We start from the raw sequence: 23,637 nt of genomic DNA, 5'->3' as shown, positions 1-23,637 counted from the left end.
CAAGCACATATATATAGATATAGGTGTGGACTTGTAGTTTGCTCGTGCTTTTGTGTGGCAGTCAGCCAAACAGCGCGTAAATGCCACCACTTGCTTATTATGTTGGGTAAACATAGCAGAGAAAAAGGAAAGCTTTTAATTTTCGTCTACAGGATGTCCTTTAACGAGTGTTTTTTCGGTTGTCTTCGCTTGAGAGTGTCAGCACTACTTGTACACACTTGCACATGGTATATATTTGCACTTATAATGTATGTTTGTTTGTATATATGTATGCAAGTGTGCGTGCGAGTGGAAGGCCACACAAAAGCATGCAAGCACTTAAAGGATTGCGCTGCAAATACAGGGTGGCTGATGAAAGCCGCTACCAAAAAAAAATTGAATAACTTTTTTTCTTTTTAAGTTATCTGTTCCATTTTTGTTTTAATTTGCAGATTGATCTTTAAAATTTATTAAAATGGATAACTGGGACACGCAAACAAGAATTTGGATAGTCTGCCGCTATCACGCACTGGAGTCCGTAGTTTTGGTACAGAGAGAGTACAGGCGGATGTTTGGCGGCGATCCCCCGAGCAGATGGACCATAATGAGACTGGTGAATAATTTTGCTGAGCAAGGAACAGTCGCAAGAAGGCCTTATCATCGAAACCCACCAGTTCGGACGGAGGAAACGATCGCTGCTGTAGCAGCAGCTATACAAAGCAATCCAAGGGTTTCAACAAGAAGCTTATCTGCTCAACTAGGTGTCAGCCGACAGTCTTTGCAAACAATAATGCACAAAGATTTAGACTTATTTCCCTACAAAATTCAAATGGTTAACAAACTGAATGCAGCAGACTTGCCGATTCGCTTGGAATTTTGCCAGAAGATCCTGCAAATGATGGAAGAAGACCAAAACATGTTAAACTGCCTTTTCATGTCTGATGAGGCCCATTTGGATTTAAACGGAATTGCATCCTCTTCGCGTGACAGTGTGGTGTGCGGTTTCTTCACGCTGTATTGTCGGGCCTTATTTTTTTGAAGAAAATGGTCACACCGTTACGGTTACTGGAGACCGTTATTTGAAAATGTTGAAAGAATTTTTCTATCCAGAACTACGCCGAAAGAGAATTCCTTTCAACTCTGTGTGGTTTCAACAAGATGGGGCAACGTCTCACATAGCCCAGACTGTTATGACAGAGTTGCGACGAAAATTTCCCAATAAACTGATTTCAAGAAACTCCGAATCTCGTTGGCCCCCCAGGTCGCCTGACCTTACTGCACCTGACTTTTTCTTGTGGGGTTTATGTAAACAAGAAGTTTATAAAACAAAGCCAACAAATTTGGATGAACTAAAACAATCCATTCGGGCAACAATTGCGGCTATTCCTGTCGCAACTCTCAAAGCAGCAATGAACAACTTTTTACTAAGATGCCGCACTTGTGCTAACGAGCATGGGGGGCATTTAAATTCAATTATTTTTAAAACTAGTTAAGCTACATTTAATAAAATTTAATGACCTTCAACGTGAAAAAAAAATAAATGAATTCCATACACTAAAAAAAAAGTTATTTGAGTTTCTTAATGTAGCAAAATTCATCAGCCACCCTGTAGAAACACAAGCCCATACGAAGAAAGTTGAATGTAGGTATGTAAAAACGGGCGCTCACGCATAGGCAAGTACACACCGAAACATGCATGTGTAAACGCTAAAGCACTTACACAATACACGTATAACCAATGGAAGCATGTAAGCGACAGTTGTGCCGCGGTTACCGCTTCTTTCTAGCCATTCTCACGTCGCTCACAGTCAGCCGGTATTTTGTATATGTATGAGTGTACCGAAGCATTTTATTTGTTCAATGGTTGTTATAGCATACTCGCTGACGCTTCTCTACATAAACATACGAGTATACACATACATGCATACACATATGTGCGGGGCCACAATGTCATGCATTTCCTTGAACAGACACGCACACAAACATATAAAAGTATACACATGGGCTGGCTTATAAATTTCACGCACGCATTAAACGCATTGAAAGCGCTTCATTTAAAAGGCAAAAAATTATTTATGTGTTGACATATATGCATACATACATACATGCGTACAAATGTATATAGGAGTATAAGAGGAAAACGAAAACGTCTGCTAGCTAACAAAGCAAAAGAAAATGAAATATTGCGTGACCGTTTGCCATTGTGTTACAAATACACTAACGCGTATATGTACATATGTACATATGTAAATATATATCGAAAGGCATTGATATAGCCCAGAAGAGCACCATTGTCAACCGCTATTGAATGATGACACGATCGAGGATTTTGTGATTTTGAATGGGAACGCAAAACTTACATACAAATTTATGTATGTACATGTAAATACTCGTATGCATTTACCAAGTCGGTGGAAGATTTCATTATAGGTTCGGAAGACATCGCTGGTGGGGATAGTATTCCTACGTTTCTCTGCACATCAATTTTAAATGATTTATTACAAAATTTCTAAATAAAAATAACGTGTATTTGCCTTTAAAAGAAAATTGTTTTATGGATACGAAAATCAGCCAAGAGGCAAACTATCTACAAAAACACTTATCAGATTTGCTCTTCGCCTGAGCAAATTGCTGTACCGACTTATAAACAAACTATGTTGAATACAAAAAACTGGTTTTGCTAAAACTACTCCTTTGTGAAAAAATTACTACACAGGATATAAAGTTTTTTATTTGCTTATTCTTAAAAAGCACTATTTATCTTTGAAAATAAAAAAACTACCTTCGTCAAAGAGAAAGGGAAGCTTTTTAACAAGCAACCGTCACCACTATCGACGAATTTTTAAAAAACTAATTTTGTAAGTTTTTTCTGAAAATATTAAATGTTCATTACGAGTATAACAATAATAGAAAAATGTCTAATCTACTTCTAGGCAAAGTTAAACTTTTGCAGGCAGGCTTAGTCGGTATACCCAACTGCAGCGCCGCATGTGGATTGTTAAGTCATAACTATTGACAGTTGATGATTATCCACTTTCCAGACTTGTTAGCATAATAAAATTATAACCACTAATTACAAAATTACTACGATAAGAGAGTGTTGTGAAAATTTAATAACTTCTCGTCGCTATGGGAAAATCCATTGTACTGTGTTACTCTCAGTGTTATTATGAGCCATCGTTATATCATGTTATAAATGGTGGTAGTTGCTGTCTAAATGAAGAACTAAAGTACTGGCTATTTGCTTCATGATGTCAGAGTGGCAGTACATACAAACATTTATATATACTTGTTTGTGTATAAAGAGACACGTACAGGTACATTTAAGAGGTGTTTAATCCAGCTTTTTTTTTCAAATTGCCATCATTATATCATACATATAAATAAACTGAAGACCAATTTTATGCCGCCTCTGGTTAACATAGGTTTTTATAAGAGGCTTATTCATAGGAGAAATACACTCGCAGGTTTACCACGTCTTGCCGAGTGACGAATGCCTTAAGAAAAAAAGTTTTCCGATAGTTTGATGTGTACGGGACCCACTGAGTGATAGTCACCCACTACGGTGTGGCGGCCGAGGAATTGGTTCTTGCCATAGTTAAGTGAATTTGGATTTCTAACAGGCATCACTCTCTTCAGGCGACCTCAGGTGTATCCTATTCAGGCCCTTGCTAAACGTTCAACTACCTTTTTCTTTTTATAAAATCAAAATAATTAAAAATAAATAAATATGTGTAGGTGAATATAAATTTTTTAGTATCATATATCAGTTGCAAAACGAATAATTTGATGAAATTGAGGGTCCTTTTTTTATTCCTTGGGTTTGAAGAGGGTATGGCATATGTCTGCATATCAATGCTGAAATAAAAGCATAGAGAAGTTCTGTCTATATATTGAATATTTCATTTAAAAAATTACGGAAGGTATTCCGGGTTATAGAAAAGAATAAAAAGAAACCGCTAAATGGGTTTTCATGTGGTTTCAAATGGTGATCGGACAGTAACGTCAGATATGTCGTAGATATATTTCATCAAAATCGTCATATGGACAAAGAAGATGTAACAATGGAAAATGCTAAAATTTACTTTGAAATACATTTTTTGGAATACAATTTTATTTTTACAACTTTGTTTATTTTTTTGTCTTGTATTAACAATTTTTTTTAACTTAAGCTATTGAAAACGGTAGTAGTATACTCGAATACAGCAACACCTTTTTGCCGCAGAGCATGTTAAAATGCGATTCACTTTTCAGTTCAACGCCTGTTTTTACATTCTCAAGTATATAACTGATGACAGGTAACTGTCATTACGATTTTAGAATTTTCCATCCAGTAAAGGCATAAAGATAAACGACAATGTAGAAAAAGCTATATTATTACAATTTTGGTATAAAATAAGAGGAGTTTGAGTAATTATTAGCATATACATACTTGTGAGCAGGGCTGCCAACTACCTTGAAATATAAATTAAAATTGACTAAATTAATTAAAATATTACCATAAGAATAATATACAAAATATTTAAGTCCAATAAATATTTTTAAAAAGGATTGCCATCTATCTAAAAAAACTAAAACTACTTAAATACGATAGTTAAAAAAAAATAAAGTACTATAACATTGGTGTAAAATGAAAGGACTTTGAAGCAGCATTAATACAAACATATTTTCAACAGGGTTGCCACCTATCTAGAATGTTAAAATTAACTAAATTAATTAATATATTACAACAGGAATAAAAATGTGTATTTTAAGAGTTTGAGTAACTTATAATATAGACATACTTTTGAATAGGGCTGCCACCTATATAAAAACAAAATTAATTAAAATATTGCCATATTGAAAATATTTTGTTATTTAAGTGCAATTTAATAAATAAATATTTCTAAAAAGGATTGCCACCTATCTAAAAAAATTAGAACTACTTAATTACGATAGTTAGCAAAAATTTAAGTACTATAACATCGGTATAAAATGAAAGGACTTTGAAGAAGCATTAATGCAGATATATTTTTAATAGGGTTGTCACCTAACTAAAAAACTAAAATCAACTAAATTAATTAAAATATTATAACAGGAATAAAATTGTGGTGTTTAAGTGCAATTTAATTAGACATGTTTTAAATAGGTTTGCCACCTATCTAGAAAATTAGAACTAATTAAATGAGAGATAAAGAAATTAAATAATACAAAACTGGTACCAAACTAAGGGATTTGAGAGAGTATTAATGCAGGTGTTTGAATAGGGCTGCCACCTACCTAAAAAATTAGAATGAACCAAATTAATTACAATTTTGCAATATGGATACACTTCAGTTTAAGTTCAATTTAAAAAAAAAAAAGTAAAGTACTGTCACCTATCTAGAAAATTATAACTAATTAAATGCAATAGTTAAAAAAATTAAGTAAACCAAAATTGGTATCAGACGAAATAGGGTTGCCACCTGCTGAAAAATTAAAACAAATTAATTTAATTAAAATATTTTAATATACTTAGATAAAATTTTGTTATTTAAGCCCAATGGGAACAGAAAATTTTTTAAATAGGATTGCCACATATCTAAAAAAAGTTTAACTAATTAAGTACCACTGTTAAAAAAATTAGGTAATACAATATTTCTCAAATTAAAGTAGTTCGAGAATGTTTTAATTCAAACTTACTTTCATATAGCGTTACCACCAATTTAAGATTATATTATATGAGATTGCTGACAAACTCATAATGAATATAGGACCTATTACTAAAAAAAACATATATCCAGCACCTTTGGCAAGGAGTTACTGTGCACTCTGACAAAAAGGAAGAAGAAGAAGCCCCTAGGCAGCTACAGTGGGGCAATCACCCAGGTTTCAAGCACTACAGAGAATGAAAAACACATTAAAGATTGCATGAACTTGCATCAGAACAATTTGGGAATTGTAACGGGAGTTCTGAAAAATTGAGAATACTATAAACTTTGCAGAGTACAGGGATTCTTAGTTGATCACCTAATAATTAGTATTATCATAAAATGGTTATTTGTGCACTGCGATCTGAAAAAATATATTTTGAAGCCATGTAGTCTACGCAAACAGTTTTAGTCTATTAACAAATCCTAAAACTGCTATAGGCTTAATTTCCACGAGGAGATTTGGATCTATAACCCCGCTTCCCAGGTAATTTAGTCTACGACATGCCACTGCTGGACAGTCGCATAGCAGATGTTCTGTTGCTTCTGTTGCTCTTTACAAAGTCTACAAGAATCATTTTCTGCCACACCAATTTTGTCATGCAGTAATTAAATTTACAATGTCCACACAGTGTTAGCAGTTCAATGTAGAGTTTCATATACCTTCTGCAGAGGCATCATTCTGGATCAGTGAGTCTTTTCGATTGCCGCATACCCGTTTAGGCTTTCCAGTACTCGATTAGTCCTCGTTGTTCCCGCTCAAGTAAAAAACCACTTTTGAAGCTGTTGTTTATCCTGCTGAAAGGTCCAGGACCAATGAAGTGAGTGTTTGCACCCTTTTTCGCTAAAGTGTTCGGAATTGCATTCCCTTCGTGTCACACATGTCACGGTACCCACATTAGAGTAACAAAATTTCTTAATGTAAAAGTTTTGAGAATTTTAAAACATTCGAAGACCAACCTTGATGGAAAAGAAAAGCTATCTTGCGCTGCTTGACTGTCAGCTTTAAGGCGTAAACCCTTGCCTGCAAAATAGAGGTCGTTTTCCCCATTACAAGTGGGATTAAAAGACACTATCGAAATTCTACAACACGTACTAAGCCACAGCAAGGCGTGCATGTGTACAGCTAACGATAAACAAATATGTTCGCTTAAATAATATACTCTCCGCAATTCGTAAGCAACCTTTAAGGAAAAAATAGACCGAAGCCATGATGCAAAGTTGTATTGTCACATTATGACTCATATAAATATTCATTGGGCGATTTTCTATAAAAAAATATGAAGTAGATTAATTTCGGTAACCTTACATTACCAACACACACAAATGTATGCATTTAAGTACGTAAATAATTAAATACTTAACTATATATTCCTATGTCGCTCACAATCACTGACACCAGCATAATAATTCTCATATTCTAACTACTATAATTTATGAGCGATACGTGCCATCGAAATTACACAAAGCAAATTTACTCTCATAGGTGTATATATTTATTTATTTACTTACATAACTCTGAATGCTTATACATACACACACACACACACATTTTATGAATATATTGTATTCTCTTCGCACTTAGAAGTGTGCACAATTGCATATTTTTCACGCAAGGCTGAGTTGGTCGAACAAAGAATTTATTTTGGAAATAGTGAAGAGTTGATTTTGTATTTCAATAGGGCTTAAACAAATACATACGTGTGAATATGCACACAATGTGTGTGAGTGTTTTCAATATTGTGTACCCAACGAACTTGTTTTGAATATTAAAATTGTGTGGTCTATTTTATTTAGTCAAATACCAAAGGCCTACTTAATTCAATGGGCATACCAATCAACTCAGTGAAATTATAGGATATGGCCAAGCATACTCGCATTCGGTGTGCTTGTATGTGAGATGTGTTTTTTGGGAGGACACATATGCATAACCGTATATTTTTCTATGTTCGCCTTTAGGGAACGTTGTGCAAATGCGGTTGGAAGTCTCAACATTTTTTATAGCTACACGTCGCGACAAAACGATGGCAACAATATTTTTACGTATTTTTACGCATTTCCATGCATGTTTTTTTTTTTTTTTTTTTGACGTGATAACGTCTTATAATTCGATTTAACAGGCTGCACGCACGAAAAAATGTGTCGTTACCATGCTCATTAGTGTTACCTTGCTCATTGCCGTTACCTTGCTCATTTGTCGTTACCTTGCTCAATGCCGTTACCTTGAATGAACTGCAAGCGAAAGCGCGGAACGAACGACAAAGCAAACAAAGCAAACGAACGACAACGTTCGACATCTTGCTCTCTCCTACTTAAGTGAGCGTATATGTGTATGTATATGCGCATATGTACATATGTAAGTTCACGTATTTGTATTTGCATATGCCTTCTTATTGATTATTATTAATTTGATTTACTTGAAGAATTTAAAATAAAACCAAGTTTGTTAATAATACCTGTTGTTTTAGTGTTATTATTATTATTTTTTTATTATATATGAAGGAAAAAATGTATGGTAATATTTACCACATACCTTATAAGATATGTTGTATACTAATATATGTACATATATAAACATGCATTTACATATACAATTTCGCGCAATTTTCAAAAAGAACAAATCTATATGTAAAGATGCATACAAGTCATATGGACATATCAAATATACGAATCTATTCCGTACGCAAGCAAATGTAAGCTAATGTGCTTGAACTGCGAGCGGGAGCGCGGAACAATCGGCCTCCGCGTTCGGCAACGTTCGACATCTGGCTCTGTCCTACTTGAGTGAGCATATATATGTATGTATATGCGCATGTGTATATAAATTCACACATTTGTATTTGCAAATGCCTTCTTGCTGTGTGCATGGTAATGAACCATTTCTCTGTTGAGACGATAGGACGATGATAGAAAAAGTAGGAAATGAAAGGGAGTGTTTCGAGTGTAAAGTGTCTTGTCGATGATGGTGCCTCTTAGTGTTGTTGACTTATTAACGTCTGATGCATAATCGAAATTGAACATATCTTTCGTGAATTTGATAAATGTTTCGTCATTTTTCACGTTTGTGTAAATGTAACTTGACCTATTCCATTGCAATTCCATTTACCTCCTCCTCTATATCCATACAAAATATCTATCAAACAAATAAAATTAAAATTTTGTTTTGAAAATTGCATCAATATTTTCTTATGACGTTGTGACGTTAAACTATCGTCAGTAAACCGACTTTCCAGACAACCTCTTTTTTTTTTTGAATTTTCATTATTTTTAGATAAAAGTAAAGCTCTTTGTTTAACAAAACTTATATACATAAAAGTTTCAAGCACTATACAAAAATTAATATAAATTCCACAATCCCCAAACTCCGATTCCAAGGTCAAATTCCTTAGAATTTCTACAACCATTCTTGGAACGTTGCTTATAATATAGAAAATTTAAGTTTAAGTTAGCTAAAAATCTGGTTGTAATACTAGTATAATAAATAAGTAATAAAATAATGTTTTTTTATTGACGTCACATTTTCTGCATATAAGAAATATACGACCGCGCAAAATTGGAAATAAATCAGCGAGATTTTTCAGTAATTTCATACTTGCACTTAATTACACTAAAATTAAATTAACTATAAAAGTGCATACCAACAAGTTTTCTATAAATCCTATAAAATAAAATCGTGAAATTGTGACAACGGATTTGTGGAATTTTGATAATTCCAGCAAAAGTTTAAAGTATGGACTTAAAAATTTCTGTCAGGTGCAGAATAAGAATCATATCTGGTGTTTTTTTAAGAGCTTGAGCACAAGAGAGCAGAAAATTTGTTGGAATACATTTTTGCTTTTATAATCTGGTAGATAATTTCATGGCACTTTATTTTTTGATATGATATCCAGCACATGTCCGCCGAGACTACTACATAGTTACATGGTCCATTTGATCCGTCCGACAAACCGATTGTTAAGTGCATTAAAGGACAAATGGCGCCATATATTTGCAACCAAATGTGGTTGATATTTAGTTGATTAGATTTTGGAAACAAAAATTCAGTCAAGATCGCTCGCTAGAGCGCCATACACTATAACAGCCACTCCTTTCGGTAGCACTCAATTCGGTAGAAATAAATACCGAGATGTCTTCTGTGCTATATGAACTTCACGAACTGACTTTTTTTTTTCAAAGTAAATTTAAACAATTTCGAACTGCTATGAAAATGTTAAGCAATTCATGATGCCTTGTCAAATTTTACTCAACACAGTTTTCCATTCTCAGCTGTCAAACCATAGGTATTTATATCGATAGTTCTCATGCTGCTAAAACACAGTCGACAACTGTCCTCAGTCATGCCTTACTGAGCGCAAAGAAAGTCTGTACAGCACATGAGTATTAAATCGGGATGGTTATATTTAATCTGCTACTCCGCATGCTCAACTTATTACTTTTTTACCTTTTTTTCCAAATTGAAGGCATTGGGGGCATTCAAAATAATCTTTATAAGAAATAAGAATTTACGACAATCTTCAAGACTTCTGTCAAGGAATCCTAGTGAGTGAGAGTTGCAGTGGAGAGGAAACGCAGCTTGCGTGCTGCAAACCATTTCAAACGCATGATATCTTGGGAGAATAATCGCAATAACGTCATATTTCAACATTGTTGTTTAACTTAATTTAAAGGGGTTTTTTTATATACAAGGTGACGCAAAAACGTATCTATCGTCATATGTGATTAATATTTGACACTTGTGAACCAGACAACTGCAGTATACAAACAGACCTTCAATGGAGCGCGTAAAAAAAATTTCGATCACTCAGAATAATTTGTTTTCGGAAACAAATTATTGAAAAACAGAATTGGGTGATAATTTTGGGCCACTATGTTATTATTGAGTAGTCATTTAATTGCTTATATTTATCCTCAATAACTAGAGCAGGAATTATTTCTTTCTCAACTTCCTTACGTGGGTTGTTTATTGGTGTACATATAATTATCTTTGTTTAATAACAGGAATTACAAATCGAAATGATACTTCTTACAAATAGGACAACAAACAAGTAATCACTAAACTTCAGTTCCAGTTGGTAAGCGGAGTTGATTGTTTTGGAGTTGGCGATAAGTATGCGCAGTAAGTAAGTCGCCGCCTATCCCCTTTTGTGATTAATTTGATTTAATATCATATTTCTTACCTATTTTTAAGTGTTCTTAACCTATTTAACGAAAACTGTAACGAAACTTTCTTGTGCAGTGTGATTTTTTTGGTTCTACAAAGTACTTTCCATAGTTCTAAATTTTTTTAATTTTTTTCATTTACTTAAAATAAGGCGTTTTTGTTTACATGGACGCATATAAACATTTATACATACCTATATATAAGTGGAAAATTGTAATATGCATTTATATCCTATATATCCTATTTGTGGAGTGCAACTTGATGTTGTCCACAAATGGAGGGACCTAAAGTTGTATGCCGCCTCCACAAGTCAACAATTTTTTTATGAAGAGCTTTTTCATGGCAGTAATATGTACACACGTGGGTTTTCCCTTATCTGGCTGGAGCTTCAAATCAATGTCCATCCGAGTGGCAATCACGCACCAACCAATTCGACTGGGACTGCCGCATAATAAATCACGCATTCTCTATTTCTCAAAATAAAGCACGCATTCAGTAGGAGTTTAAAGAGAAAATTGGACTAATTGTTGGCCAATCAATGACTGGTTGCGGGAACTCGAACGCTAACAATACTGCTAAACTTTCACTTCGCTTTAATTAGTGATACGGATAATAACAGCTGGTTTCAGTTTCCATTAAATGGAAATGGAAGGTGAAGTCCAAAATAAGCAGGACTGCCATCATAAAAATGTTTTTGATGGCGCCATCTTTCTAATGAGTTAGTGCGTTGGAAGCTGCTGACTTCCAGTGAAAGCTTGGTGACATTCGGTTAAGTGGAAGCAAAGTTCTTGCGCCTAAAGTGTCCGCATGTTTGTATCATTGGTTCAAAAATGAGTTTCGAACAAGAGCTAATATCAAATTTTGTTTTAAAATCGGTAAAACTTTTACCGAAACCTTTGAACTGATGAAAAAAAGTTCAAGCGATGATTGTCTATCTGGTGCCAGAGTTCATTAGTGGTTGGCAAGTTTCAGAGAGGATTGTGAGGACATATATGGAAATGAGCATACGGGCTGCCCAAAATCAGTAATCACCGGAAACTCCATCAAAATTGTTCGTTAATTTATAATAATCGAAATTCATGGAATCGGAATTACATAAGATCTGTGCACATTTCATTCCGCACAAGTTAACTGAGGACCAAAAATTGCTCAGAATTCAACATTCGAAAAACCTCATTAAAGAGGCGAGAAAAGACGAGAACTTCCTTTACAAAATTGTAACTGGTGATGAAACGTGGTGCTTCCAACATGAACTTGAAACTAAACGTGACAGACAACAACCACCCAAAAAATCGCGTTTGGAGAAGTCGAAAATCAAATCGCTGCTTATCTCATCGATCCACTCTTGTGACTCACCTTTTGACTAGAAGTCGCATTTTAACCATCAATCACTCACCATATTCGCCTGATATGGCTGCCTGTGGTTTCCACCTATTCGAAAAATTGCATTTGACTATGAAAGGAAAACGTTTTGCGTACGTTGAGGCCATTCAAAAGGCTTGTACCGACATTCTGAAGGAAATTCCGATCAATGACCTGAAACACTCTTTCGAAAAGCTTTTATATCACGCAAAATAGCGTATCGGTGTCAGAGGGCGCTATTTTGAATAAATAAACTCGAAGTTATCAGAACAAAGCTCCCGCCTTCCTATTTTAGCTCAGTCTTGCTTATTTTGGACTTTACCTTGTATTAAAACAATATACTACTATCCAAGTTACATAACTAAAGGTTTCTTTGTGTTTTCTTAAAATGGACAAAAATCGTACCTCCTAACCTTAAATGTGTTGTTATTAACAATACTTGTATTCCTTATTTTACCATCTTGTCCGGTCTTCCACACACTAGCATCTTGAGTTGCCTGCATTTGCCATTTTTTTACCGATATCTCTGAATGTTTTTTCTCTTCTCGACTACGTTTTCATGTAGACGATTAACAAATTTCAAACACCATTTCGAGTTACTCGGAAGCAATCAAGTTGGAGTCAGATCTCAACAGCAATCTCAATTTAAATAATAATAAAAGTTTTCATGTGCATGTCTCTAAATTTCGTTATTTAAGCTCAACTTTAATTATTGTATTAATAACTTTAGTATAACTTCTGTAAAAAAAAATCACTTATCTTGGCGTCGTTTTTGACTCGAAATTTTTTTCACAGCAATTTCAGCTACATGCTGGCAAATTTTATTCTATATTAGCTTTTATTCGATGGTAAGGGTTTTCCAATAAGAGGTGTTATTTTGATAAGAGATCAATGGATTCATTGCTTGTGTGGCACGTAGCGCCGTCTTGTTGTAAATAAACGTTGTCCAGATCAATACCATCCAATTCCGGCCATAAAAGATCGTTAATCATCTCTCGATAGCGCAATCCATTCACCGTAATTTTTGCTCCAGCTTCATTTTCGAAAAAGTAAGGTCCAATGACTCCGCCGGACCATAAACCGTAAACCAAACAGTCACACGTTGAGAATAGAGAGGCCTTTCAACAATAATTCTTGGATTTTCTGAGCCCCAGATCCGACAAATTTAGCTTGTTGACGAAGCCACTCAAGATGATTTTTCGATGGGATTCCGGATCATTTTAATGCGTGTATCGCTCCATTTTTATTAATGGCATAGTTTCTACTTGTCAAATATTAAAAAATGACTGGTTTAAAAGTAATATCTTCCGAAATAGCGGGCTATTCAAAATAACACTTGTTATTTGAAACCCCTTTACTATGCACTTCCATCGTTCGGTCTAAGTTGGAAAATGCCGATGAGCCGTTTTCTTTGAAAGTGGTTAATTGTATTTTAATTTATACGGGGATGCAAAACTTTGATAAATAAATAAAAAATAATTTGAATATGGATGAATGTTGCTTTTTTAATTTTTGTATTTTTTCAACAAATTATTTGATTTAAACTTATAATGTAATAATTTTTTAATGTGATTAACAAAAGTTTACGCTTTTAATAATTGCAAAAGGACTTACACCACTTTAAAAGTAAGCAAAAAGTAAAAATCATATATTTACAAAATTTTAACTCAAACCATTTTTATGACTGTGATGGGTATGAAAGGTTATATAAACGTGTAAGTACTAAATTTCCGTCAAATATTTCTTCCACGAACCAGAGATAATATACCATACTAATTTACCTAGCGGTCAATTGTCAGAAGCTCTTAAAACACGAAATAAGGACTTTGTGCGCTAAATACAAAGAACATTTTTCTCAGAAATACAACAGAAAACAGACGAGCGAAGATATATTTAATAAATGTTTGATGACTTCCGACCCTGTTATATTAAGTGTAAGACAGCTACCCCAAAACTAAGTTACCAGATTTGCTGAAAGAAGCACAACAGGTGATGCCTATAGAGAATTATAGGGATAGTGATAGCGATGATAAAGATGCAAGGCGATGACAATTTTGTTAAAGAAGCTTTTATTTTTTAAATTAGTTTTGAAACTTATCAAAAAATGTAGAAAACTGCTGATGAGAAAATGTTTAAATTTCATATATAATCACATAAAATTATAGTGATGATGACTTGTTAGTAATTAATGACTTAAAATCCCAACAAGCTATCATTAATAATAGGTTAGATTAGGTTAGGTTGTAGCCGTTGTCCACTAAGGGATACATTCAGGCTTATAGCCCATTGTGACGCCGCGTAGGAACATATCCTGATCTCTCTAACAGCAGTGTGAAATTTCCAAAAATTTCAGAATGTCCCTAAATTCCACAGTACCCAAATCCTCCAACTCATTAAAAAATTGTCTATCCTGAAGTGGGTGATCCACGTCTGGATAGAACAGGGCAATGGAAGAGTTTGATATCGACTTTTCATGTTCCTCATTTAGACAACTTATAGAGTAGTAATTTGCATGCTTGCCCAATATTTGGATGTGTCTGCCTATGAGCAACTCATTAATAGTGGCAGTGCCCGGAATGCAATGTGCTAAGACTATGCTTATTTTGGCTTAGCAGAGGTTCTGTGCATTTAACATTGAGGGTCGGACACAATTTGCGGACGATTCTGCAGGTCGGTTTCATTACGACGTCTTTCATTCGCTGCTCTTACATTTTTTTCAAAAAGACGTGGTTAACAAGTCTGTAAGGAAATGATTATATCACTAGCAGTGTACTCAGTGTACCAAGTCTCGCTAGCTCATCTGCTCTGCAGTTACACTCAATGTTACAACGGCGAGGAACCCATATTACTCGTTAAATCTCGTTTGGCTGATTGGCTGCTCCTCGATTGCTTTGGAAGGAGCCGATTGCAATCGCCGTCTGGGTATCAGTGAAGAGGTAGATACCATCTCCAGGCATCGCATCACACTACACCAGTGTTGCGGCTTTTCTGTTGGCATCAGTTAAGCCCGAAAAACGCTGCAGCCGAAGGAGATCTCCCATTGTTCGGAATATAAACCTCCGCCTACCCTACCCTCCAGCTTGGTGCCATCAATGTCGCCTGTCTTACATCATCCCGTTCCCACTTCTCCTTTGAGGATAGGATGGTGGTGAACGTTATGGTGCAATCGTAGCTAGGATAATTAATAACAATAATTATTTATATATAATTTAAGAAGGTTGTTTCACTTGTTTTGCTCATCAGTAATACGATGAAAACCTTAATAAAAAATTGCAACTAAACTTCTTTTAGGGAGTTTGTGCTAATTATACAAATATATTGAAATATTTTATATTCACCCCTATTATGGTATCCGACGGATGGTTGCGGAGGGAGTTATACTCGATCCGACAGTATTCGGTATCATAATAAACGTCGGATAAAGCAGTATGCGGATCGATAATGTGGTTTACGGATCGATTAAAAAAATGGCATTACCAACAACGCACTCAATACGCGTTTCAAAGAAATTTACTCGTTTCTCATCCGCAGGTCATTGTGTTGCGGATATTATTATAATAAAGATGGAGAGCAATAAAATGTAAGGAAAAACATTTTTATTTGTTTTTTTCGGATTATATATATTGGCAAAATTTATACAAATGGCAAAATTAATATTTTTTAGGAAACGCACAACCACCAGAGAGCAATTTAAAGGTTTAATATCTCGTATGAAGGAGCATCCTGATATTGCAAAAAATTTTACCAGAAGTGCTCCTAACGAGGTAGAGCAATTTTGGGAGAGTGTGCGTGAGGAACTGAATTCATTAGGGCCTCCATCGAAGAGTATTTCAGAATGGAAAAAGGTTTGTTGATAATTCAAAAGTTCATTGAGAATATAAGTACTTATTTCCGTTTTAATTAAAGGTTTGGTCAGATTTTAAATCAGCAGTAAAGAAAAAGTTGGCGCACAATAAAAGGGAGTTACAAGCAACTGGTGGAGGCGAAAATAGGGAACTACCTTTATCGTCGCTAGAAGAAGATGTTGCTGCTCTAGTGGGCCTAAACGCCTGTGTTGGGGGCATTAAAAATTCAAAAGAGTTTGGAGTGCCTCAGAGGAGAATTATTGAGCATGCCACTCCACTAAATTCAGAGCAGGTGGTTGAAGACATTACTCCATCTACATCGAAGAGAGCTCGTACAAATTCATATACTTCGAGAGACGCCATCTGCATAGAGTTGTTGGAAAATGAAGATGTGGAAAATAACCAAAACATTCGAAATGAACTCCGAAAAAAAAAGAGACCAGAGCAGTTTGACTTGTTAGACAAGCAAATCGGTGTGCAGGAGAGGTTATATTCAAAAGTTTCGGAAGGTGTTGGTGCACAGGAACTACATTTTAAAAATGTAAAAAAGGAACTGAAAGATCTGACTAGGTCGGTTGACCGTCTGGGTGATCACCAGAAGAAAAATAATGAAATTCTCCAAGCTTTTCTTGAGGAGACAAAAAGACATAATATGGCTATGGAGACAAATGCTATTGAAAAATTAAGGGTGAAACAAGAACTTTTAAGCATTGAATTAGGAGAAGTTAACAAGCAATTGATACTTAAAAAATGACTGTGAATTAGAAATCTGGTTTAGATTAAGTTTTAAAGTGCAACATTTGCCAAGAAGGCTTTTATATTTTAAGTTTAAGTTTTAATGTGCAATTGAGACTTAAAAAATGACTGTGAATTAGAAATTTTGTTTAGCTTAAGTTTTAAAGTGCAACATTTGCCAAGAAGGCTTTTATATTTTAAGTTTAAGTTTTAATGTGCAACATTTGCCAAGAAGGCTGTTTTTATTTTGTTCTTAAGAAATATATACAAACATACATATATTTATGTACGTTAAATGAAAACAAAAAAATGTTTCTTTATAAAAAGCTGTGTAGCATTTCATTCCGGATTTGGTTTGCTTCATTGGTATACCTTTGATGTTGTACAGGCTCGCCATTTTCATACTCTTCACTTTCAAAAACCCCTTCTAAATATTCGTCTGAAATATTATAATGGATCCGAATGTTGTGAAGTGCCGCCGCAACATTAACAATTTGAGCCACTTTTTCCGGAGAATAATGAAGTTGGCGAGCTGAGAGCAAGCATCGACACCAATTCTTCCAGACACCTATTGTGCGTTCAACAATATTGCGACCCGAGCTATGGCTTTTATTGAAACGGCTTTGGGGTGTATTCGCTCCGGCATTTCGGAAGGGCGTTATCAGCCAGGGTAAAAGTGGGTATCCAGAGTCACCTAGGGAACATTTAAATCAAAATTACTTATGTATTGTTAACTGTTTCGTTTTTGTCATATATGTACCCAACAATCTAGTGCTTCTGTGTCCATTTTCATACATGGTTTGGAAATGTCTTGAAGCCTCACTATTTTCCCAAATAAAGGAATCGTGACTTGCACCTGCGTACCTACTGTTCACATACCTTATTCGCTGCTTATGGTCACATATCTTAAGATAGAAAAAAGTCATTTTATTAGTCAATTAAAATTTCAGAAACTAACTTACTATCATTGCATTAATACTGTAATATCCTTTCCTATTATAATAAAGGTGCGAATTGTCTCCAGCAGGTTTCAAAATCTTTATGTGGGTGCCATCTACGCACATAACTATGCCGGGAATTCTTGTTTTTCCAAAAAAATATCTTTTGGCTTCAAGCTCTTCAGTCTCGGTCATTGCCAAACTTATCCATCTGGGGCACAGTGTTGCCTCTAAAATATTTAAAACTTCTGACAGTACTATGGACACTGTGGACTGCGCCATGCCAATATTAAAATCCTGCCCAGTACCATTTTGATAACCCCCTTCAGCAAAAAATCTTAGACAGGCTTCTAGTTTGAGCTCTGGCGATATCGACCATGTTTTAATAACAGGAAGCATTTCCCTCTTTAATATGTTAAGAACATATTGGAAAGCTATCTTATTAAGACGGAATTGCTTAACAAATCTACAAGAGGAGTTCACATAAATTTTCGTCAATTGTCCTTAAAAAGTGAACTTACACATCATCCGGCAACTGGAACACGTCAACAGCATTATCCCTTACTTTTTTCCGGGTTCGTCTTGCATCATTGTTTGTACTTTCATTAAAATCCAAAAAAAAAGCTATTGAATCCATTTTATTTAACAAATATTTATTGGTCTTTTGCACAGCTGATTATGCTGATAACACAGTTCACGGATTGTAATGCAGTGCATCCGTCGGTAACAATAATACCATTTTTGTGAAAAAGTGAATCGAGTGCGGATCGAGTTAACTCCCGCCGCATATCATCCGACGTTTATCATAATAGGCCTGATTATAATAGGTCCGTACGTTTCAGGACCTATTGTTCCACTAAGATGACGCGTACCACAGTTGCAGGAGCTATGAAGATCAATAAATAAGAATATAAATATTGTACAATAATCCCACTGGCTAGGTCATACGAACCGAATGTATACCAGTCTCTCCAACCTTGAGAGTATTTGTTTTTTTTACCTGCTAGTGATGGCAGGAGAAAATGAAGTCGTCTCCTTCCCAGAGAAACGCGCAAAATTTATGAGGTCTAAAAATTGCATATCTGCGATTTTTTTTTTTAAGGAAAAAATTAATTTAGCACTGCAAAGTTTTTTCTACCTTTTAATGAACATTTAAAAAGTATAAAAAATTTTTGTACTGGTTAAAATAAGTTGAAAAAAATATTTAACATAGAAATTAGTAGAGCGTTCCAACTGGCGTACAAGATGCAGCTCGTAATTATTATCTAAAGCAAAAAATTCAAATGGATTTCTAACTATCATGATTTTTTATTCTAGATGAACTAAGAAAACTGAGAGAAATTCCAAAATTTCAACTTTTTGGAGGTTTTAAAGAAAAAAATGCCTTTCTATAAAAAAAAATTCACTTCAACTTGGTATAAAAATCTTGAAAATTTGTTTTTTTATCTATTTTGTTAGTTCAAATAGAAGAGAATTTAATACTGTAGGGAACAAGCTATGATGCATTTCAAAAGGTTCATTCGTTTTTTTTCATTCATGTACGCTAATTCAAAGAAATCATAAAAATGAAAAATCGAGAAAAGAAGATAAAGTTTGTACTATAGCTGTCCGGTCACAGCGTAACTACCTAACGCTCGCCTACCTTTGGTTTTGTATCTACGGAAATATTGTGAATTAGGCTCTGCAACTTTGTGTGAATATTCTGAAATATATTAGGAATCGCTTAAATCGAAAAAAAAATTGATTTTTTTGACCTTATAAACCAGGCTCCCCCCTTAAGAAGGCCTTGGCTTATTTTGGAGTATTTATTGAGATTATCAGCAGGAAAGAAATTACGACACCAGTCCATTTAAAGTTGGAAATTATTAAATGTTTCATAAAGAAAAAAAGTTAGTAAAGCACCACTTTGTCAAATAATTATTTCTTGTTTACGATTATCAGTACTACATATTTACTAAGTACTTTTTCAATCAACTAGTCAATTATAATTCTATTACATGCATAAATACATACCTACTATCAATCACAATATTTCACATCATTGCATTAGGCTTAATTCGGCAATTGTGTAGTTTTCTTTTTGTATCTATTTTGTCTATTAATCAATAATTTCAAGAAACTGACTGAACAAATAATAATGACATTGACTCATTTGCTGACTCGCTTATGGCTTTGTGCTTGTCAATAGCAGCTTAAGGTTTCTCATTCACTTGAACTCAAATGTTCGAATAGGCTTTGCCACAATTTTGAGTTTTACAAGTGATTAACCTTAAACTAATGGTAAGTCAATTGCAAGCCAAGCAAGTCAGTTGAATGACTGGCAGTTTATTTGTAGCCGATGAACAATTTTGTCAATATACATACGTTTGTATGTAATTACAAAAGGCGCAGAAAAGAACGTTCGTATACTTTGTAAGAAAAAGTACTAAAACTACACTAAAAGAAACCAAAGGTGTACGTTTATTAGGGTACCTCATCAAAAAATTGCTGTTTTTCTACCGAAATTAAAAAATGTATTATATATCAAGATCTCTGCTAAAAACGGGTTTTTATTAAGAAAAACTGGTTTAAAAAATATTTCTTCCCTAAAATAACCTCATATAAAATATCTGCGTAAACATGTTTAAGAACTTTATCAACGAAATTAAAATGAATACATTTTTGATGTCAATTCTTACGGCTTTTGGAAGAAGGGTTTAAGAAAATCTTAAATAACTCTCCAACTTCCGGCCGATATTGTCTTCTATAGTACTATTGATAGCCTAACTAATATGCAGTCGCGGACAAGTAGCAGGTGGTAGGTAAAGGCATGGAAGGTTGGGCAGTGGACTATTTACAATCTCTTAAAAACTAAAAGGTCACATCCATCCCGGACAAGGCGAGGAAGTGCCGCCTTTCAATAAGCATGTACCCCAAAACAGTGTCTATCTTTCGTGCCCCTTCGCGACCTTTGTCACTCACGTCGAAATTGCCACTTTGGAAGTGTCGAAACCACTCTTTACAAGTTGTATTTGGTGGAGCGTGCACTTTTCTTTACACTTTAATTGCCACTTTGGAAGTGTCGAAACCACTCTTTACAAGTTGTATTTGGTGGAGCGTGCACTTTTCTTTACAAGGTAATAATGAGGCATGACTTCCCGCAAATGCTGTTTTTTCGGGACGAACGTAGAAATTTTTGATGTCAGATAAAAAGGATCTTTACGCTTCAAACGAATGTCAACTTACTAGAAGGAACACAAAAATAGTACCAGCAGCGACACCTCTGTTATGAGGGCGGAAGCTTATTCCCATATCCAATACCTTATATGAGTTATTTCTTTCTCGTACTAACTGGTCCCAGTTGGACACACCAAGTGTCCTTGTACCACGTCCTCTCCAACTGATCTTTCTAAAACAAAACCCAGCAATCGGAGCCTTGAATATTTATTTTTTGCGCTATGTCTACGAGGTTATTTAATAAGTTTTGAGGTTTAATAAGAAAGGGAGCTGGTACTAGCTTAACATTTTTTTGTTATGTTGGCATACCCCTCCTGTGAACGCATATGAAGTTTCATATCAATTTATAAGCCATTTTTTATAAACCAATTTGTTTATAAGCCATTTAGTATCGACGTGTCACAGTATTTTCTATAATGGAAAAAATTAAGTATTGTGCTGCGATTGAATTTTTCTTTTGTCGAAGATTTAGGTTAGGTTAGCCTGTTTGGCAGTAAGCCACGCATAGACCATTTAATCCCTAGCGATACCAGATGGAGACCGACCTCTATGAATACCGAAAGTAGACATCATAAAGGATGTCAACGCTTTTAGCGAATCTAAGGAGAGCTAGGACTCTCAAACAGTGGGGCTCCCAGGCATTTTAAACGCATTTTTAATAATGCCGGTCAAACGTACAGAAGGTGTTCTAAAGTCTGCTCGACATCCTCTCTGCATTTCCTGCATTTGTCCGTGTTAGCAATGTGCAGCCAATAGATTATGACCTTTTGCATACCTATGATAGTTCTGCATTCCTTTCGCGAGAGCGTAAGTATGAATGGAGTCAGTTTTTTGTCGTTAGTTCTACACATGACTTTTGCTGTTTTGCATGTGGTCAGGTTAGTCCACCTAGCTTCCACTTGCCTTTTCATGTGGTCATCCATTTCGTTGTATTTTGTATTTAGCGGGTTTGGTATGTCGTTCTCTTGTTTAAAAGGTAGTCTAACAGCACTTTTTGCTATCTCATCTACTATTTCGCTTCCCATAATGCCTTTGTGACCAGGTACCCAATAGATATGCAGCCTCATGTTTGCGGCTAGCCTTTCTATGGTCTCCCTGCTTCGTCGAACATTTTTGGACTTAATACAATATGAGCTTATTGATTTTATTGCTGCTTGACTGTCCACATATATATTAATTGTTGAGTTCTTTCTAGTTCTAATGGAAGTTAGCTCCGCGGCTGCCTTATCCCTAGTTTTGAGCAGTAAATATCCGCTCCCACTCCGTCTAAAATTTTTGGAGGCGTCTGTATAGATGTGAAAAGTCCTATGGCCAGCCTTGGCGCCATCCCTCCTCTTCAATTGTAGTACGAAATCTTCTCTCCCAATTAAAGTACGGAGTCATGTAGTCTGTGCAACCTGAACTCCACTTTCTTATTGAGCTGTGTCTGAAAGTCCTACAGGTGAATACTACAGCAGCCACTAACCTCCTCGCGGATTTCGTTGCCAGGTTTTCCGCCTTAAGGTGAATAAGTGGCATGCTGAGTATCATTTTCAGCGCCGCCTTTGGAGTGGTTTTGGAGCAAGAGAAATTTATGAACGAATTTTGTAGGTATACCTATAATGACTTTTTGTCATCAATTAGTACAGTAGAAAGATGGGTTCCTGAATCTAAACGTAGTCGTATAAGCCTAGAAGGCGATACACGTCAGGGACGTCTAAAAACAGCAACGACACCAGAAATCGTAGAAAAAATATTAGATTGGTATTGGAAAATCGTCGAATGACTAAAAGAGATTTAAAATAAGCCGTAGGCATCTCAATCGGCAGTGTAAGTAATATGTTTATTGAAGTATTGGGTTTCAGAAAGTTGTGTGCCTTATGGGTGCCGTATTGGTTAACAATGGAATACAAAAACATTCGAATGCGACTTTCTCAGAAATATTTAGAGCGTTTTCGTAAGAATGAAGTGGATTTCGTGCATCAATTCAAGACTACGGGTAAAACTTGGGTCTATCATCAAGTTTCTAAATCAATCAAAGAGGCTAAGGAGTCGTGTGAACCTAATTATTCGGCTCCGAAACGGATTTGTGTCCAGGGATCGGCCAAGAAGTTATTAGCATGCGTTTTTTTGGGATCCGAAAGCCATGTTGTTTGTGGATTACTTGTGAAGTGGTAAAACAAAAAGAGTTTTATTTTTCATCAGGACAATGCACCGTGCGACAGAAAATGTTGACAATGGCTAAAATCCATGAATATTAATTCGAATTGTTGGAGCACTCACCGAATTCACTAGAATTGAACCCTAATCCTAGCGGCTTCCATCTGTTTCTAGATCTAAAAAATGCATGTGTGGAAAGCGTTTTTCATCAAATCAATTGGTCGTAACAACTGTGAAAGCTTCTCATTTTATGTATGGAATTCATAAATAGGAATTTTGAATATTCTCACTTCAGGGATAGAATTCATAAATTGGAATCTCGTTGAAACAATGGGTATAGATGTTCAGGAAATGTGAATATTGTGTTTGTTCTTATCGAACCACAAAACTTATTGAACAATTATTGAAATTCTACAAATGTATACATAAATAAATATAACATCAAAAATATTTATCTTAATAATATGCTTACTGCTCTATTCTACTCTACTTATACATCAAATAATTTTGGAAAGAAAAATATTGATTTGAATATAGTTTCTTTAAGCCAAGAGTCTCTAATGTATAAGTGGAATATACAGAGCTACGGTAAA

General features: G+C 35.0%; 2 protein-coding genes across 2 annotated transcripts; one reads left to right on the top strand and one right to left on the bottom strand.

The window, feature by feature from the left end:
• The first annotated feature begins 15,515 nt into the window (after positions 1-15,515).
• On the top strand, positions 15,516-16,770 carry LOC128860700 (uncharacterized). The gene is made up of 3 exons (XM_054098414.1): positions 15,516-15,751; positions 15,836-16,016; positions 16,078-16,770. The coding sequence occupies exons 1-3, from the start codon at positions 15,600-15,602 to the stop codon at positions 16,768-16,770; spliced, it is 1,026 nt and encodes a 341-aa protein (XP_053954389.1). The 5' UTR covers positions 15,516-15,599.
• A 45-nt stretch (positions 16,771-16,815) lies between these two features.
• Positions 16,816-18,494, bottom strand: LOC128870444 (putative nuclease HARBI1). Its single transcript, XM_054113103.1, has 4 exons — positions 18,211-18,494; positions 17,714-18,155; positions 17,512-17,656; positions 16,816-17,445 (listed from the first exon to the last, which is right to left on the bottom strand). Exons 1-4 carry the CDS (start codon positions 18,324-18,326, stop codon positions 17,069-17,071), a joined length of 1,080 nt encoding a protein of 359 aa, XP_053969078.1. The 5' UTR covers positions 18,327-18,494; the 3' UTR covers positions 16,816-17,068.
• Between the last annotated feature and the right edge of the window lie 5,143 nt (positions 18,495-23,637).

This window comes from Anastrepha ludens, chromosome 2 (genome assembly GCF_028408465.1).
Source record: "Anastrepha ludens isolate Willacy chromosome 2, idAnaLude1.1, whole genome shotgun sequence".
NCBI classification, from domain to species: domain Eukaryota; kingdom Metazoa; phylum Arthropoda; class Insecta; order Diptera; family Tephritidae; genus Anastrepha; species Anastrepha ludens.
This window is presented reverse-complemented; position numbering and strand designations above follow the sequence as displayed.